The following is a 19,013-nucleotide window of genomic DNA, read 5'->3' as shown; positions in this document are numbered from 1 at the left end:
GCCAACTCGTTTCTCTATCACAATAGCTTTATGGGAGAAAATAAATGGAATGTGAAATAGCTCTACAAGGTGTTTTCTCCATTTGTGTCTAACCGAGATGCAACATACAGCGGATGCAGTGATATACTGCATAGCAAATGAATGGGTCCGATACGAATGTGGTGTTACCTGCCAACGGTTTTAGCTCTGGAGGAGTGAACTATCGGAATGGGCTGTGGTTGGCTGATGTAAAGGAGATTGCAAGATCTAGTTGATCATTTGGGAGAAGAGTTATTGAGGCTGATCAAAAGGTTTGTGACGTTTGTCTTAGAATAATGCGAGTAAATGAGAAGTTGGTTGTTGTCTTTTAACTGTTTACCTGAATTACTGAACATTTGATTTTTCACCGGTTATGGAACCACCAAACTGTTCTGCTCTACTTTTTTCCTCCTTTGTGCAACTATCGAACACAGTTTGTTAACTGTTTATTTCATAAAAATATCAATTTGTAGTTAAAGCCCATCGGCCTGGTGACTCTAGGCCTAATTTCACGCAGTGTGATAAAAGTTATTAGTTATTACAGGTCCACCGTGTGATACGCGTACCTGCAAATCTGTATGACTCGTCTACGTCACACACTATTTTTAAAAATGATAAAGTTCTTCAAATAAAAATTATCAAATGAAACAAATCTGTAAGATGATGGCATAATTTTTTTGTCAAAAAAAAGAAGATGCCATTGTTTTTTTTTTCGTATATTTTCGGGAGTAAAAAATACCAAAAAATCGTATGCAATTTTTTTTTTAAAAACTGCTATTCTTTTTTTTTTTTTTTTGGTAAAAAAAAAACTGCTATTCTGAGGACTTTCGGTCAGAACTCACAACCTCACATAAGATTTAAAAACTGTTGTTATTTTCTTAGCTGAAGACTGAAGTTTATGATTATTTGTGAATGCGGAGAAGTTTTCTTTCGAAACGGTTTAACTTTTGTTAAGTTACAGTACATTGTAATGAATTGAAAGCACATGTCATCATCTACTTTTGAGAAACTAGCTTAGATATAGAGGAAAGAAAAGTTTCTTAAAACAGAAACAGATAAAAGATCATATGCTGATATGCTTGCGTAAGAAGAGCACGTTATAATACCAATCAAAACTTAATGAATGAATAAAAAGAGCATAGATCGTGAAAACGAATCTATTTTCGTAAATCGAGAGAATTTTTCACTAAAGTGGAGATAACAAAAAAAGCTCCGAAGATTTAAGAAAAAAAGTAACGACAAGAACTAAAAAGAAAGAGCTGCATGGGAATCTACGCTTTTGTGCCTTGCTTGAAGATGGAGGCAAGAATATATGCGGGTCCCTTTGGAAATTGCGCCTCAAATCCCTAATCCGATCCTAAATCTTCTTTTATACACGTTTCTTGTCTTGGTTAGTGTTCTCTCAACTAGTAGGTGGCTTTTTTAATCAGAAGATTAATGATCAAACGTTAACGAAAAATACACAAACCTAAAAACACAGCGGTGAGTTTATAAATTCGTAGAACCAAAAAAAAACAGCAGAAAAGAATGCTAAAAATATGTGCACAAAAAAAAAGAATGCTAAAAATATATCCCAAATATAAGTTAAAAATCATAGATTAAAAACAACTAAACACCATTAAAACCAACCTACCTTATAAAAGATAATATGTTAGAATAATCATCTAGATATTTCTTTTTGGTTACAAACCTAAAGTTAAACAAAAAAGAGTTCAAATAGAAAGGGCAATAATTTTTTCTAGACGAAATCCAAAGTTATAATATACAATATGAAATATTCCAAGAAATTAAAGTCAATACACAAAATTTCTGGAAAACAAATTATTGTATAAACATATACATGCACCATATATGTTGAAGATGATAAAATATGAAAAGTGAATTTGACGATATTTTCCCAAATAAAGACTTATCCGCTAACAAATATGTTACTTTGTTTTCTTTTTTTCATAATACTGAACATGAAATGAAAGGATTTAAATTTTCTTAAACTAAATATTAGATCCAATAAAACAGGAATATAATATTTAACAAAAAAAAATATGGGTGTACATAATACAGTTGAATCGTGTTGGATAAAATCATAAAATAAACCGAAAATATTATTTTTCAACACATATATGACAAATCTTGTATAGGGTCAAATCCTAAATAATATTATTTTTACATATTATAGGATGCAAAACTTATCATAACTTTCAGAGTAATGCATGCAGGTCCATTCATTATGGTCGTCTGCTACGTAAAGAATCTATCTATCGAGGATATCGTATATGCAAAACTGCCTACCGATCTACTAAGTGATTAGGGAAAAATTTCATCTTGAAATCATTATCCATAAAATTGTTCACCAATATCACATATATTGCACGTAATTGATCACTATGTGTAATAAAGTTATAAATTTATAATAATTTAATTAGTCATTTGTCCAGTATTAAAATATACTAACTGTATACAACTAACTAGAGTATAATGAAATTTGATTCTAATGATTTTGTTAGAGACTTAAGAGTAGAATGACACTTGAAAAATGTTTGGATTAAAGTACACTGACTGTGAGTGAGACCCCACATGCAAAACCTATCAGGCTGCAACTTCTTGCTCTCACTTATCATCCTATCTTCCCTCGATATCCTTCCTCCAAATTATTCATTTCATAATGCCGACAAGCGTCATGCAATATACGGCATATGGGTCCCAATTATACCACCGGCCAATCACTCTGAGTCTTCTGCTCTTGGCCCTACAACCGAATATTTGCCCGGAAATTTCCAGGTCTTCTTCTTAGAAACGTTTTATAATTCAGAAATTAGGGTTTGTTTATTTGCTTCACATTTCTCTTTTGTACAACCCGTGTTGACATTCATCAAAAATCCTATTGCTAATTATGGATTTTAAACAAAAGGTGTAAGTCCAATTTCAAATGTGACCTAAGTTATGACTTAACTGATTGATGATTTTTAGTTCCATATACACAATTAGTTTTGAAAAATTACAAAAACTACTAGATACGCAAATTAGGTTTAGAAACTGCTTCTTAAAGTTGAGTAAGAGAAAAGCAAATCATTTATGGCGAGTTTCAAAACTGGTAGAAACCCAATTTGTGAATCCATTTTTTAACTAATCCAAATTAATTTCTTCGAACAGAATCTTAGTGCACATATAGACCAACAGTTTTTAAACATAATTATGAGATGGACCAACTCAATGATGCTGACGGTAATAAAGATTTGGACTTCACCATTGCTTACACCATCAACCACACATACCAACGGTACAATCATCATCTAATGGAAAGACTAACGAGCAGAAAAAGAATAAAATTACTCACATTTCTGCCAACTACTCAATTTGGCAACATTATCAATTAATTATAGTTAGCATTCACTTAGGATAAATCAGACCAACACTGTTAGAGACTATCAGCAGTGGATTGATTCTTAAAATGAATCTCTAACCTTTGCTATATTGATATTTTATTTTATTTTAATTTTAATATGATTTACCAACTACGTGATCAACGGCGGATCTACCTTGTACATAAAGAGGGCAGCATCCACCACATAAATGTAAAATTAAACTCAAATGCATATAGGTTGCTAAAAATTTCACAGCTTAATTGGTTAAAAACCATTTTTTGCCCTCGACTCAATTAGAGTTCAAATTTCATTATGTTATCTTTTCTTTCATTTTTCGGATTTTTTCATCTATCGTATTCACTATTTTTTCAAATTATAAAGTAAAATATTTTTTATTAATTAGTTAATTTTTATGTGCTCATTTAAAATATTATATAGATCCGCCACTTTACATGGTAAATAGTTTCTCAACAGTTATTGGGAGTTTCTTTTCTGAGCTCGAATCTTAATTAAACTTTTTTTTCTTATTTTGCATTAGTTAATTAGTTTTTTTTACTGAGAAACCAAGTGAAGAAATGTTTTAAAACTTTTTAAGTATTGAATCATTAGGTCCAATAGGAATAATAATATAAATACTGCTTTAATCCATTTCAAGGGTACAATATATATAGAAATTACGATAACGATCACTCTTACTACAAACTATGATAATGAGTACTTCATCATGTCGAGATAGGTTGAAGTATGATTCATACTATGTGAGAGCTCTCTTATCAATACGATCTGCTTTATCTTCTTTTTAGTGCCCAAGAAATTCCAGTTTTGTCACTTGTCTACTAAAGCAACTGAATTAAAACAACTTTGACCGGTCAACCCAAAACTCTGTTATTTTTTCAAATTCTATTAATGTGTAGACATATTATATTGTTCGATTCTTGGTTGCTGATTTTGAATGGAAGATCCATGTTGTCACACTATAATCCGGTTTCCTGACCTCCACAAGTTTTAATCCATATTAAGTTTGTATATTAGTTTGATATACCAATATAATCATCATATTTATCTTTTGGACATATATGGTACTTTTTTATTACAGTTAGACTTGTGGTTCTTGTGAGTTACATTCTTATACACTCTTTGCTTAAAAACAAAAACAGATAAAATTTGATAATCAGGGAAAGGTGTCTGAACTGTTTGTGCTTTAATTTTCTTTTGAATATGGTCATGATTATGAGAAAAAACTGGGTGCCACAAGTAGGTAGGGTCCAAAGGGAGGTATAATGATCGTCAGTTTATATTTGGAACCCAATGATTGTTTGTGAATGAATCACAGGCTGCTAAAAATATGGTATTTTTATCTTATCAAAAAATAAAACGAAATAAGAAAACTATGCTAATGGATTTAAGAAATTTAATACTATATTTTAAAAATCATAACCCAATACTATAAAACTGAATAGTTTTTGTTTGGTAATAAAGAAACATATGTTCTGTAGTAAAACAACAAAAACAAATCTCTTCCCACGATACAAAGTTTAAAAATTGATGGGAATTACTACTCATTCTCTCTTCCCACGATACAACGTTCAAAAACGCATAAAATTACGGAGTAAAAATCAATATAATATACTATGATGTATATGTGTGGATATGGTATGGTCCTTAGACCAAATCTTGGTCTTCATAGAAGTCTCTTTTCCGAAAACCGATGTGCTAGTGTGATTTGTTGTCTCTATGAACTTTAAATCCCCATGGAATAATACAACTATATGCAAGCACATCATGACCTACACATTCTTCGGCCAATTCTGTGCTTTACTCAGTCATGTGCTTTATTTACATATAAAATTTAAGAATTTAAAACATGTAACTATTGAATCCTGTTTACATTAGATTTGGAATATACTAAATGTAGGTCATATTAAATCAATTATATAATATCCATAACCAGTCGGTTAGTATTGTAGTTGGTATATGAAGATAGTTGTCATACCTTATTGGTTGAGTTTCACTATTGAGTACTATTGCATTATGATTTGTTTGTTTCCCCGCAAAATATTAATATACACATTACTTTATAAAATGCAGAATAGGTACACATAATACTAATGGGTTGAGATAAACCTTTAAATATAGAATAATTCTCTCACATAATCATTTTTAAGTTTTGTCACCAAAATATTCCAAAAAGAAAACCAAAGTAGCTCTTTTTATTTTGAAAATTATAATATTTATTTTTTAGTTTTTAAAATTTTAAAATTCCACCCTCAAAACTTCACTCTTTAACTATAAATCATAAATCTAGATTAGTTAACCCTAAAGTATAAATGTATATTTATTATTTAATAAAATCTCTTTTGGTCGTTTTTGAAAACTATTTCTATGAAAATAAATTAAAAATGGTTATCCTATAAAATTTATTTTAAATATATCTCAAAGCCCATTAGTAACCTAAGTAGCTATATATTTAACATATTGTACAAAGTAATATATATCAATAATTTATTCCCATATATTAAAAAAAGAAAACAGAAACGTTTTGCGGTCCTATATATCACATTCACAGGCTTGTTCCAAGTCACTATATATGTGTATATATTTTTTTGAAATATATGGTTTCTATTTTTTAAAATAAGATTGGTGATGGATGTGAAGGCCAAATTTCTACAATCTTGAGTAACCTTACCATCAAACAAAAAGTTTCAACAAATCATTTATCTTGACTTCTATGCATTTCACAACATTCGATTTTACATTATGTTAACATTTTGTCATACAAAATTATCTAGATTATTTTTAAAAAAATATTTCATAGGCCTTGGGCAAAAAAAAAATTATTTGTAAAAGGATAAAAGAATTAGAGACCCAATTATAATCAATTAAGAAATTGGGGGCTCATTTATTAATGATTTTTTGATGATTTTTTTAAAAAGGTGGGGGTCTCTAGGCGATCGTTTCATCCCGCTCCCGTCAGGAGCGTCCCTGGTAATTAGTATTTGTGAAATATTTTTGTTGTGTTTCAAGGGCATACTAGATTTTGACCCGCGCTTTCAAAGCGCGGAATTATTTTCGAAACATTCCAAATTTATTTGATATAAATTTGTATTTTAATTGTATCTACACTTAGATATTACGAATGAAACATTATATTCAATGTTTTGAAACCCGATCCAATCCGCAGTTAAATTGCCAAATTCGGTAGTTCATAAGTAATCCATTTTAGTTTAAAAAAAACTGTTATTTAAAAATTCTATAAAACCCGTAACAACCGCTAAAACCCGAGATCTGGTTATCGGTTGAACTGATAGATGACCCAATATGTAATCCGGTTTGATTTATTATTATATTTTGAGTATTGTAATATATATTCATGAATGTTCAGAAGAATAGTGAATATATTATGAAATTGATATTCCAATTTTAATACAATTTTAGTCCAACTAAAATTCCATCTTGTTAATGGATTAATATTTGAGTGGATGCATGTTAAAAATAAAATAGATTTGAGCAATAATGTGTATACGTCTATTACAAATTAATGATTTACATTTTCAAAAAAAAAGTATAATTGTTTATTTAGTTATTAGATACTTTTTGATGTTTTATCTATGGCTTATTTTAAATTTTAAATTTAATTTCATTATTCGCATTAGAAATGTAAATATTTATAATTTTAATTTTGATATATATTTTAATATATTTAGTTCTTAATTTTTTTATAATTTATATATATAATTTTATTTTTAAACAATTAAAATATTGACTCTTACTCTCTGGCTTCGATTTATGTTAATGTAATGTTTTATGATATATTTGTGTTAATATATTTGTTCAATTAGTATATATTTGATATATATATTTTATGTCTGTTTGAGTAATCCGTAAAAATATATTCATAAAACTATCAATAGTAACATGTTACATCATATAATTACTGTTAATATTTATTTTATAATATGTATTTATATATATTTTAGTACTCTACTATAAGAATTATATTTTTATGTATTTGGTGAGGGTTTTGAACAATTTTTTTTTTTTGCATTTGGATTAATATATAGTTGTATATATACGAATGAATATATATATATATAATTATTTATTACATTAATAACTAAAACATAATTGATTAGTTATTTGAATTTTGAATTAATATAAATTAAATTCATTAGTTTAAAAATAATAGATTAGTTAGTTAGTTCCTTAATTTTAGGTATAATGTATATTTAACAATTAAATTAGATATGAGTAGAATAATAAAAAATGTAATTAAATATAATTGTCCAACCTAGACTATTTGTAAGTAGATAAAAATTGCTTCTGTTTTAATAGTATTGATTAGATTTCAGCATATATTTGAAATGTATTGATCATGGTTTGTTTTGCCCTTAACAAATATATATAGTATATGATTTGCTACGTGTAAGAGTAAGAGATTCACGTTTTTATTTGTTTTTAGATTGATGAATCAGAATATATAATATGGATCACAACGGGAAAAGAGATATTTGCCCACTCCTCTAGTACGATATGAAGGTAATTACTTGAAAAGATCGGTCCCATAAGGAAAAAAACAAGACGTAGCGATGACTAAAGGTCCCATGTGGTGACACATCGACGAACTATTGAGACATAAAAAGAGGATGAGAGTGCGTGGAGAATGAGAATCCGAGGTAGAACACCATCTCTCATCCATCATCGTACGGTCACTGTTCATCTTAATCAAGTATATCGATTTCACATTTTTGATAGCGATTGAAACTCATCATCATATATATTTGACTGCTAAAAAAATTTGACCCGTCCATTATTGTGGAGTAACATAGCGAGAACTTGAAAGACAATTTTAAGACATCATTAAAAACGGCAGAATTTATTTGACTTTCTACATGAGGACATATTAGATTAGTGATTTTGATTTATATGGATAGGTTCAAATCTTAAGAAGATGTTAAAGAATTAAAAATCCAGAATGCCTTAAATAAATCTTCCATTTCAAATTTTCTTATTTATCATCATATGAGGTTATACTTATATATGCTGATTTTTTAAACCACAAATAATACTCAAATATTTAAGCAAGAAAAAATAAATTCACTCAAATCATTCCAATTTTTATATATGCCTATTCTAAAGGAAATTTCTACTTTTCAGTAATAAAAATTTTAAAATGATTTCTATGATAACTAATCCAATAACTTTGGATTTTCAATAATTTCAGAAAATGTTGAATACATTTTAATATATAATAAGGAGATATTTTGTTAAAAAAATCTAAAACTCTACAAAATCATTGATCCAATTGTCACCTCCTGTTATACTGCATGTACACAAAATTTTAAAAATACACCAGTGGAAAAATCATTATACAATTATAAAATGTAATCAAGTAATTTATTGTTTAATTAGCTGTTCACAAAACATTTCAGTGAGGTCCAAAATACTTCATTAATGGACAGTAAGATACGATTACGTAAAAATATATTAAAAATCATAAACGGCGGCTTTATAGTCTGTTCCAAATCACGTTCCGAATTGTGGTTCACATTATTCTTCATACAATTGTTTATGAATATCAATAAATCGCAGAATATTACATTACATAAATAATATTAGATCGAGGCCAGGACAATAGCGTGTCACCCTCCTCCCACATTCCCATGTATAAATACATATGCTTGGCGTTTCCTTTTGTTTCTACTCATATCCATCATTCTCTCTGATCTCAAGAAACAATCTCCAGCTCCTTCACATAACCCTCATACTCATCTAATAATCTTCAAGGAGTCTCAGATTCAGCTCTTATGGATCAGTTGTTACATCATCAGGTAAACGATTAAGATCCACAATTTCTAAGTAACTTTTTTTTTGAAACATTACAATTTCTGAATAACTTTTTTTTGAAACATACAATTTCTAACTACTTGTTTTTGTTTATTAAAATTAGAATCTTGATGGCTTTTTTTCTTCTTTTCTTTCTATATTAGAATCTTGATGTGGTTTCTTTGTCTTTAAGGATGTTTATGGGAACTATAACAAAGCTAGAGAAGCCATGGGAGTACCATGTTCATCAAACCCAACACAACTAGATCACGATCAGAAAAAACCTTCTCCCGCGACTGGGGCGGCGAGGCCACAGCCACCGGAGCTATCCCTGAGATGTCCACGTTGCGACTCAACGAACACAAAGTTTTGCTACTACAACAACTACAGCCTCTCTCAGCCCCGCTACTTCTGCAAATCATGCAAGAGATACTGGACAAAAGGTGGAACCCTAAGGAACATTCCTGTCGGAGGCGGCTGCCGGAAAAACAAACGGTCCACATCTTCGGCGACAAGAAGCCTCAGAACCACCCCGGAACCAGCTTCCCATGACGGGAAAGCGTTCTCGGCGGCGAGTTTCGGTGGGTTCGGTAACAATGAACACATTGATCTTAGCTTAGCCTTTGCCCTGCTGAACAAGCAACCTCCGGGGAGTTCTTCACAGCTAGGGTTTCCTTCAGAGTTCGGTAGCTCTCATCAGTCTGACATGGAGAGTGTGTTTGGAACAGGCCAGCAAAAGGAGAACACTGGTTATGTGTTTGGAAACGGGAGTAGCGGTTTGGAAATGGCCATGAGTGATCCGAACAAGGTCTTATGGGGATTTCCATGGCAAGTAAATGGAGAGATGAACATGGGAGGAGGAGGAGGTGGTCATGTAGATCACATTGATTCAGGGAGAGAGATTTGGACCAACATGAACTATATTAATTCTGGTGCTTTAATGTAGTTCGAATTAAAACCTCAATTTTAGTTGGGTTTTAATTTAGGGTCTGAATATCATATTTGTATTGGGATGAAAGATGGGGGCTAGCTATTTTATGTAATGGTTAAGATAATATTAGATATATTAGGGCTTTTCAAAGAGTTTCAAACTTTAAGTATGGGGTTGGGGTTGTTCTTCTGATCTAAATTAATGTTGAGTTTTTTTCTTTTGTATGTTCATTGTTTCACTATGTTTTAAATGAGACATCTCCTTTGTTTTTTTTTTAATTTCCAAATAATGTCTATGGAGTTCATATAGTTGCTGGTGAAAAATAACAAAGAGAAGATATCAATGAATAGTTTACCAAAGAAATGGAATTGTGTGTGTCAATTTTAAGCCCTATTTTCTCACACTGAATCCCACTAGTTATTTCTCTCAAGAGGCTTCTTAGTGGCGTGGTCAATGACGTTGATGTTTCTACTTAATTGATTTGTTTTGTCTTTTTGTCAACAAACTTAATTGATTTAGTGACGTAAAGGATCAATTTTGGTAATTGTTGTTGTATAGTTTTGATTAAATATTGGTATAATGTGGACTGGTCTTAGTTTAATATATGCGATGGAATATACGAGTACTCTATGTAGTTATTTTAATTTAGACGAGAAATTTTGATTTTGTTTGATTTAAGCGGTGAGAATGTAAGACCAGTAATGATGACTAAGATCTCACCTAACCTAATTTTGATTAGATGGGCTAATACATACTTAGGAGTTAAGAGAATGTTTTAAAATGAATAGAAACATATCTTAGTTGGTTGGTAGTTTGCTTTATATACAGAAACACGCGTTTGTGTATGCATGTAGGCTTGTAGCAACACGCATTACGTATTTATTATATATGTACTTTAAATTAATGAATCAAATATGCCAATTACACTATGTTTACATACTGAGTTTAGTTATGGAACAAGTGAATATAGGTGTTGAAGATGATGAATTTTCGGAGAATATCCAAACATCAACTGACATTTGGGTGACCGATTATGAACCATATAAAACTGTTTTTACTATTTACCTGGAACCTAGTGTCATGAAACTGTGTTTTTACCATAAATCGTATTTTAATTTGGTTACAAAAACAAACACTCTTTTGTTCTAACTAACTCTAGTCTTAATATTTTTCACCAAAAAACTAAACTCTATTCTCATAGAATTGTATTGTAATTTCGATCTTTGTGAATTTGATCCCGGTTGGTTTTAGTGGTTAAAACCTAATCAGAGTTTCGGGTTAATGGAACTGTGTCATAATCTAGCATCTGAATCAGAAATACTTCCACAGTCTCATTTCTACTATTACATACCTTCCCCTTAAGACTCACGGCCTCTCTACGTAATTGTAAGCTCAAAAAAAAAGGTAAGTAATTGTAAGCTCAAACAACATCACTGTTGTGATGCGATTCTTTAAACTACACGGCCTTTGTCCGTTACAGAAGCCGTCATGGGCCTTATTTTAGGCCCATCGATAATTCCGTTCCTGCTAACTGAGCCAGAGGCTTTGCTGCCTTTGATATTAGCAGGCAACAAATAAATCAATAATAGAATTAACAGTCTCCCTCCCTCCTGAATACTTGCTTAAACATAAAATTACCATAGCTCAAATCTTTCGAACAAGTGTTTTTTTTCTTTCCAGAACATAGTTCAAACTACTAATTAACATCAATACCAGAGTCACAGGAGTTGCTCTTATAATCCAACTCCAATTATTATATTAGTCATTCTCCAGCTATTTCTGAGGCTTCTTCCACAAAACACCAATCTTCTTGAGCACATTCCCATTTTTCTTCTTTGTCACTTCATCATCAACATCCTCAGCGTAAGGAGAGTTCGTCTGATCACAATTCTCACCGAACTTCCCATTATTGTTCCCAGCAGAGAGCATGGAGGTAGCTGCTTCAGCAGCTTTTCTCCACTGGTTCGACTGAACTTTGAGCTTCCTGAGTTCCGTCTCCATCTCTGAGTTCGACGCTTGAGTTGCATCTAGCTGCTCGGCGACTCTAACCGCTCTCTTGCTACTCTTGTCAGCCTCTTCCATTGCAATCCCTAACTTCACCAGCGCGTCTTGTACATCTCTCTCCCTCTTGTGGATATCTGACTTCAGTGTCTCGTTCTCGTCTGAAACTATCTGGAGTTCTGTCTCTTTATCCATCATGTCCGCCTTCAGGTTCTCCAACTCCTCCCTTAGTTGCTTCAGCTCAGCTTCAACATCTGTCTCCTTCTGGTTGTCCATCAGTTTTGAGTATAGGTTATCTTTCTCCTCTGAAACAAACTGTAGTTCCGTTTCCTTGTCTACCAGCCTCGCCTTTAGCTCGTCTATCTCGGACTTAGCTATCTTTAGTTCAGACTGGAGTTCAGCTTGTATCCTTAACCGAGAAGAAGCCTCTACGTTCCCCTCTTGGTCTTTTTGTTCAGAAGCTTCTAGAGCTGCTCTCAGTCTCTCTACCTCACATCTTAAGGAAGATACTTCTTCATAGTCTTTAAGAAAAGTCTCATTGTTTTCCAAATCCTCTGGATTGGCATGAAGCTTAGTCACAAGACCTTCAAGCCATACCATTCTAGCTTTCGTCTGTTCAAGCTCTGCCGCCATCTTCTTATAGCTTTCAACTGCTTTTGCGCCATCTGACTTCAGTTCCTCCACTGCCTTTTTAGCATTCTCCAGTTGCCTAAGAGTTTCAGTGGCTAAAGCCTCAGTTTCAGCCTCTGACACCTCACAGTCCTTGAGCTGGTCCCTAAAATTCTCGACTAAGAAAAGTGTGTCCATTAAGTTTCCCCTCAGAAGGTGAATCTCCGAGTTACGCAGCTCAGCCTGTTTCACATGACCAGCTTCAGAAGAAGCCACCATCTCAATCTGAAGCTTGAGTTGTCTGATCTCCTGAACAACAACACCCAATCCTCTCCTTTCATCAAACTCCAAATCACATTCCTCCAAGGCTGAAACTTCCAAAGACTGGTTCTGGGACTCCTGGAGCTTAGAGGAAACTTCTTGTAGCTCTTTCCTGGACTCTTCTGCTTCTTCCTCTGCTTGCTTCTTTGCTGTCTCAGACACTGTCACTTGATCTTTCGCCTTCTTTAGCTCCTCTTGAAGTTGGGAGACTAGCGATTCAAGCTCCGTTATTCTGCTTGGCCTCTTCTTCTGTTAACAAACAAGCATGGAGTGTTACATTTTCATCTCTCAACAACTCCAAACTAAATGCTCTACCTAACTATATATCACATAGGCCCCAAAGTCAATACAGAAGCATGTTATGATGGAAAGGTTTATTTTGGATCATGCAAATAAAAGAGAATCTATGAAATATTTTTCAAGACACTTAGATTGAATCTGATACAAGCTTTAGTACAAGAGGGTCATACCTCGGAGACAGGGCTGCGTGGAGACCTACGGTCTGGAACTTTTGGGCTTTTATCCTTTGGTGTTCTGCTATTAGCTGAGACAGGAGATGAAGAGGAGTCAGGCTCTAGCGCTGGTATCTTCAGTGGCCGAGCAGCTCGAGGAGACACCTTCTTGGGAACATCTTGAGATCCATTTCTGCCCCCAAACACACACAGATTAAAACCACAAGAAGATATTCACACTCAACGGTTGCAAACAAATGTGCCAGAGAAAGGATTTTTTTTTTTACTAATAGTAACAGATCATTAGAGGTTTGATAATGGATTTTGATTAAACAGAAAGCAATAAGTATTGAGGACCACAAGAATGCAACCTTTAAGATTCATTGTAGAAAAAACAAATCCCACAAGAAAACCACACAAGGGGAGAAGAATCAAGCCATAAATGCAAAGAAAAAACTACTATATAGAAAGACAAGAACCAAGATTTTACCTTGCCTTTTGGGTCATCATACTGTGATATTATCCCTCAAATGCACAGGATGAGTATCTTTTGGGTTTACCGAAAAGATATGTCCAGCTTCTTCAATGTAGCCCTGACCCACCAAGAAGTGTAGAGAGCTCATGAATATTTATTGCAGAAAGATGGAGACACATATAACAAATCCAATGGCAGAAAAAACATGATAGGAGTTATTACAAAGAAAGAATAAGAGTTCAAAAAATATACTAACGTCTGTAATCAAATCTATTACCAGAAAATGAACATTTTAAAGAAGATATAAAATGTTTTCTTGCACTTCTTACTAATGTCTTATGTTGACATAAACATTGGAGATTGGACTGTGTCCTGATCAAACATCTATATAACACCACAAAACAATCTTGGTCATTAATATTTCACTCAAAGGATAATACAAGAGTTGAGTCAATAATTTATAAATGAGACAGATACATTCAGTCAAAATCTCAGGTGAACCATAAGCATAATGCCAAAATGCCAAAATGCCAAATGATGATTTTAGAGACTGCATAGCTGAGTTTTTGTTCCGGAGTTACACAAATAAACCCAAACAAAACAAAGAAAGACCAATTCATATCATGACACTGTAACCACTGATGTTAACTACACAAGCAGTTTGAATATAAAGTCACAAAAAAAAAGGAAACGTCCTTTTGTTGCCCTCTTGACTATGTAATGTTCACAACCTATCATCATGTAAGGCTGGTACCAAGGGGTCCTACACACAACTACACAAGCAGCACATAATGTGGTAGATTTACATTAATGTCCCTACAAGATTAACACTCCTAAATGGAACACAAGAGGGGTTACAACTGTCGTTTTTTTACATCAAGTTCCAACCTTTCCTCCATTATTGCCGTGAAAGGAGGCGACTTAGACGTTGAAGAACTACTACAATGATTCATAATGAAGGACTAAACATCTTTCACATAAAATTTATATAAATTACTACTAAACTCAAAGACAAGACAAGCAGAAATAAAATAAAATATAGTAGTATATGATTTACTGAATGAACTTTTCCATGAAAAAGGAGAATCTAGTTTATAAAAAAAAACTTGAGTGAATCAAGCAATCACATAAAGTAAGCATAAGCAAACAATCACAGGGCAGCACAGAAGTAGCTTCAACATTTAACCTTAAAAGTTACAAAACAAAGAAAAAAAAGAATTTTTTTAAAATATATAATTAGACTATATATGAAGAACTATAAGCTGAAATAAGAATACCACAAAATAAAAGAAGAAACATCTTTAGTGTTTCAAGCACCAATAAGGCTAAACCCTATAGTTGTAATTCCATGGAAAAAAATAATTCAAGTTCCAAGATATTCATTTCATTTACAGGAATGAAAACACACAAAGACTCGAGCTTTCTTCAATTAAACGAAACTAGAAACGTAGAATGTGGAATATCCAAAAAAGGGAACTTTTCACACGGAAAAGAAACTACTTTTTTTTTTGCAGGAAAGCAGTGTAGCTAAAGGTCTTGTGATACAAATAAAATATGATCAGAACAAAAATCAGAGGAACAACAAAAATGTGAAAAAAAAAATGGGTAGAGAGAGAGATTTGAGAAGCAAAACCTGAATCAAAAGAGTAAACAGTGGGAGATGTGAGAGAGAGAGAAGTGGGTAGAGTATAGTGTGTGTGTTGTGTTGTGGCTTTGGGCAGTGAGTAGTTTGAGAGAAAAAGAAAGAGAGGAGAGAAGGGAACATAAAGGTTATTCCAAAACGCAGCCAGACAAAGCGTACTCCTTTGTCGTTTTGACTGTATAGTGTGTTTCCATTCATTATTTTTTTGAATTTCAATTTCCGGTTTTCAGACCCGGGAATCTTTTATACGCTACATGTATGCTAGGTTACTTTTGGTAATTATTTATTGTATAGTTTACATTAGTTGTATAGTTTCTTATTCACTTGTATTTTCTCAACAATTGATTTATTGTCTATTTTCGCCAAAGCTTCCGTTTACATTAGTTGTTTAGTTTCAACATGTGTGTCTAGATGTAAATATTTAAGTAAATCATCTGTTGTCAAAAAAAAAAAAAGTAAATCATCTCTCTAGTTTTGTAGCTTTTGGAAAATCTATAATGCTTGACTGTCTTTACTCTGTAACTGCCTCATGGCCTTAGAATAAAAGAGTGACAACAACTTGCCTTATATTTAGAAAAGCAATTGCAAGAATTTAAACAAAATATCAGTCTTGACTCTTGAATGGACATGGTGTGAGCCTATGAATGAAACAGTCGATATTAAGAGGGCCAAAAAAGAGGGAAGTTGTTAGAAACTTTCATCGTCCACTCCCGTAGACGATTGAGTGAGTCATAAACATAGAGTTGTTGGATGAGTAAGAAGACAGTGATAGTGAAGGGAGCATGAGCTGTGGTGGTGGGATGATAACTCCAATCCCGGGAGAATATGGCCAAAACTCCGGCAAAGCTAGGTTCCCGTTTAAGTATTGCACCACTTGTTCCATGGACGGTCTTGCACTTGGAGCAAGGTTTGCACAAAGCAAACCGACTTTCAGAACTCTCTCAACTTCTTTTGATGAGAACTCTGCCAACCTTGGATCTATAGCATCAATCAAAGAAGATCTTTTCCAGCAATCACAAACCCATTTGATCAGAAACCGCTTCGCAGCCGACAAGCCAGGTTCCACTGGTCTCCTCCCACAGGTTACTTCAAGCAAGAAAACACCAAAGGCGTATACATCAGTTCCAGTGGAAGGTCCCATTGTTGTAATCTCAGGTGCCATGTAACCAACAGTTCCAACTGCAGCCGTTGTGGTGTTGGATGATCAGTCCCTCGGTCGTATAACCTGGACATACCAAAATCTCCCAACCTTCCATTAAACTCTGCGTCCAACATAACGTTAGCAGCTTTGATATCTCTGTGTATAACAACTTGTTCAGCTTCCGTATGCAAGTAGCTAAGAGCTGACGCAATGTCATTGAGGATGGCAAATCTTCTCCACCAGGGGAGAGTCGATCTATCATGATTAAACAAGTAATGGTCAAGGCTACCATTTGGCATGTACTCAGAGACTAATAATAACTCATGTTTCCTCCTGCAATACCCAAGAAGCGGCACCAAGCTTCGGTGTTTTAGCCTCCTCATGCAAACGATCTCAGCCACAAACTGCTTCATACCTTCCTCACCGTCATGTGAGACTTTCTTCACAGCCACTTCTCTAAGTTCTAGTGTTCCTTTGTAGACTTCTCCAAAACCTCCTCTCCCAAGAAACTCGTTTCTACTGAACCCTTTAGTTGCTTTGTATAGAGACTTATATGAATACCTGAACGGACCATATTCCTTCTCCCATTCCTCTCTTACCTCGGCGTACAAGTTCTTCCTATACATATAAGCTGCTCCAGTAAGAAGACCCAAAACTAATAAACTTATTAAACCAAGGAGAGCATCAAGCACCAGAGATGTAGACTTGATTTTATTGTGGGGATGGGGAACTTTGGGGAGCTTTGAGACGTCAATCTTCTGAAGAGACGCCATGGTTTTGCTAAAACTCCACCCGAGTATGTACTGGTAGGTCATGGTTGACCCGGTTGCACCAGAAAACCCGACAAACATTCTTCTGCCTTGCACAATCTCGGTAAGATTGATGGACGTTGATGACAAAAGAGGCTGGCTTGGTTTCTTGTTTCTGAGAGGAGCCAGTGAAACGTTGAGTGTTGTTCCTTCATAATCCACCCAAACCTGAATAGGATCTCCACTTAATAGTTTCATGTCTATCTTTCTACCTTTCTTGTCTGAAAAATAAGATGCGTTGGCAGAGATCACGGACTTTGCACTGTTCACATCAATCCCAACATGATTGTCACTGATGTCTCCCACATCTGGAGCTTTAGCTATATCAAGCTCAACAGCCAACACACGCGTGGAAGCAGATCCGTTGGCGTTGAAAAGACCGAAGAATCGACTAGGTTCCGCGCCTTTGAAGTCAGTGGAGTGAGACACAAAGAACGCCATGCCGTGGCCACTGGTCTCGCCTACAGGGAGCAGCGCACAGACGAAATGTGTGGAGAAAGAGACTGGCTCGGATGAGTTGAAGTCAACAGGCTCCTGAAAGAAAGCGTGACCTATTTGCGTTGCTGTTGCATTTGTTAGTTGCAGGACATGTTTTTTTGGAAGGATTATTGCACTGCCGTCAAGATGAAGACGATGATCTCCTTGGTCAAAGCCGTTGTAGACAAACGTGGTGTCTTGTTGAAATGATGGGCAAACACAGTATAACATCAAAATGATTCCAAGAAGCAATCCTCGAATCATCGGTAATGAAACAAGAGAGAGTTTTGTTTCTTCCTTTTTTGTTTCTCTGATCCAAATGGTTGTAGTAGAGACCCCATTGAAGATGAATTGACATCAAAGTTAAATATTGATTGAATGATTTAGAATCTTTTACGGTATAATGCCTTTTCCTTGGTAAGACTTTCAAACACATGTCCTAGTCAAGACAGCAATGGATTTGAGTATGACTTCAAAGTCAACTCATTAAACTTACAAATTAACGAATAACACCTCTTCTCTATAATATAATATGCATATTTTATACGTCAATATCATTGTCAAGATCAACTTTTGAGGAAGAATAGTATTCATAACCAGAGTATAACCTTCCTCAAAGTTGACTTGAACATTAGTAAATGAGGAAGATAAATCTTCAATAATGTGCTCTACATCTTCCAAAATTATTCAAAATTAGAAGAAGTACATAAGAGACTTGCTTAGTTTAATCCAGAGCAATTTAAAAAAAAAACATATTATTTTCCCATTTTTGAGTATGTGATAACCATAACCATAGAAAAAACCTAGAGAATTCAAATGCAAGGAACAAAACCTTAACCATGGTCAAGTCAAATCGTATAATCCATGACACTGAGATGTAAATGGAGAGAAGTGCTGAAGCAAAAGATCTTGCAGAACCTATCTCAAAATCAGTCTCAAAGCCCCCTTGTAC

At 33.8% G+C, this 19,013-nt stretch overlaps 3 protein-coding genes across 4 annotated transcripts; 1 reads left to right on the top strand and 2 right to left on the bottom strand.

Annotated features, from left to right (window-relative positions):
• Positions 1 to 8,899: 8,899 nt before the first annotated feature.
• Positions 8,900 to 10,412, top strand: LOC103851518 (dof zinc finger protein DOF5.3). Its single transcript, XM_009128372.2, has 2 exons — positions 8,900 to 9,208; positions 9,397 to 10,412. Exons 1-2 carry the CDS (start codon positions 9,185 to 9,187, stop codon positions 10,147 to 10,149), a joined length of 777 nt encoding a protein of 258 aa, XP_009126620.1. The 5' UTR covers positions 8,900 to 9,184; the 3' UTR covers positions 10,150 to 10,412.
• A 1,336-nt stretch (positions 10,413 to 11,748) lies between these two features.
• Positions 11,749 to 15,850, bottom strand: LOC103851517 (interactor of constitutive active ROPs 3). Of its 2 annotated transcripts, none has more exons than XM_033285688.1 (4): positions 15,626 to 15,850; positions 14,008 to 14,109; positions 13,536 to 13,710; positions 11,749 to 13,314 (listed from the first exon to the last, which is right to left on the bottom strand). In XM_033285688.1, exons 2-4 carry the CDS (start codon positions 14,025 to 14,027, stop codon positions 11,908 to 11,910), a joined length of 1,602 nt encoding a protein of 533 aa, XP_033141579.1. In that variant the 5' UTR covers positions 14,028 to 14,109; positions 15,626 to 15,850; the 3' UTR covers positions 11,749 to 11,907. The 2 variants fall into 2 exon arrangements, with proteins under 2 accessions (XP_033141579.1, XP_018512443.1); XM_018656927.2 differs by lacking the exon at positions 15,626 to 15,850 and adding an exon at positions 14,270 to 14,376 and having other exon boundaries at positions 14,008 to 14,110.
• A 330-nt stretch (positions 15,851 to 16,180) lies between these two features.
• Positions 16,181 to 18,426, bottom strand: LOC103851516 (L-type lectin-domain containing receptor kinase I.7-like). The gene is given in 2 exon segments (XM_009128370.2): positions 16,181 to 16,835; positions 16,838 to 18,426. Coding segments are annotated over 2 exon segments (1,992 nt in total). The 5' UTR covers positions 18,326 to 18,426; the 3' UTR covers positions 16,181 to 16,331.
• Between the last annotated feature and the right edge of the window lie 587 nt (positions 18,427 to 19,013).

Source organism: Brassica rapa, chromosome A02 (genome assembly GCF_000309985.2).
Source record: "Brassica rapa cultivar Chiifu-401-42 chromosome A02, CAAS_Brap_v3.01, whole genome shotgun sequence".
In the NCBI taxonomy this organism is placed as follows: Eukaryota; Viridiplantae; Streptophyta; class Magnoliopsida; order Brassicales; family Brassicaceae; genus Brassica; species Brassica rapa.
The sequence above is the reverse complement of the archived record's forward strand: the minus strand, read 5'-3'. Positions and strand labels throughout refer to the sequence as shown.

What these genes read in the sequence shown, in the direction of transcription:
- LOC103851518 (XM_009128372.2), top strand. Translation starts at nt 9,185, where the DNA reads ATGGATCAGTTGTTACATCATCAG. An exon ending in ATCAGTTGTTACATCATCAG is followed by an intron (nt 9,209 to 9,396) that starts GTAAACGATTAA and finishes TTTGTCTTTAAG; the next exon opens with GATGTTTATGGGAACTATAA.
- LOC103851517 (XM_033285688.1), bottom strand. Translation starts at nt 14,027, where the DNA reads ATGATGACCCAAAAGGCAAG. An exon ending in ATGATGACCCAAAAGGCAAG is followed by an intron (nt 13,711 to 14,007) that starts GTAAAATCTTGG and finishes GTTTGGGGGCAG; the next exon opens with AAATGGATCTCAAGATGTTC. An exon ending in CACGCAGCCCTGTCTCCGAG is followed by an intron (nt 13,315 to 13,535) that starts GTATGACCCTCT and finishes GTTTGTTAACAG; the next exon opens with AAGAAGAGGCCAAGCAGAAT.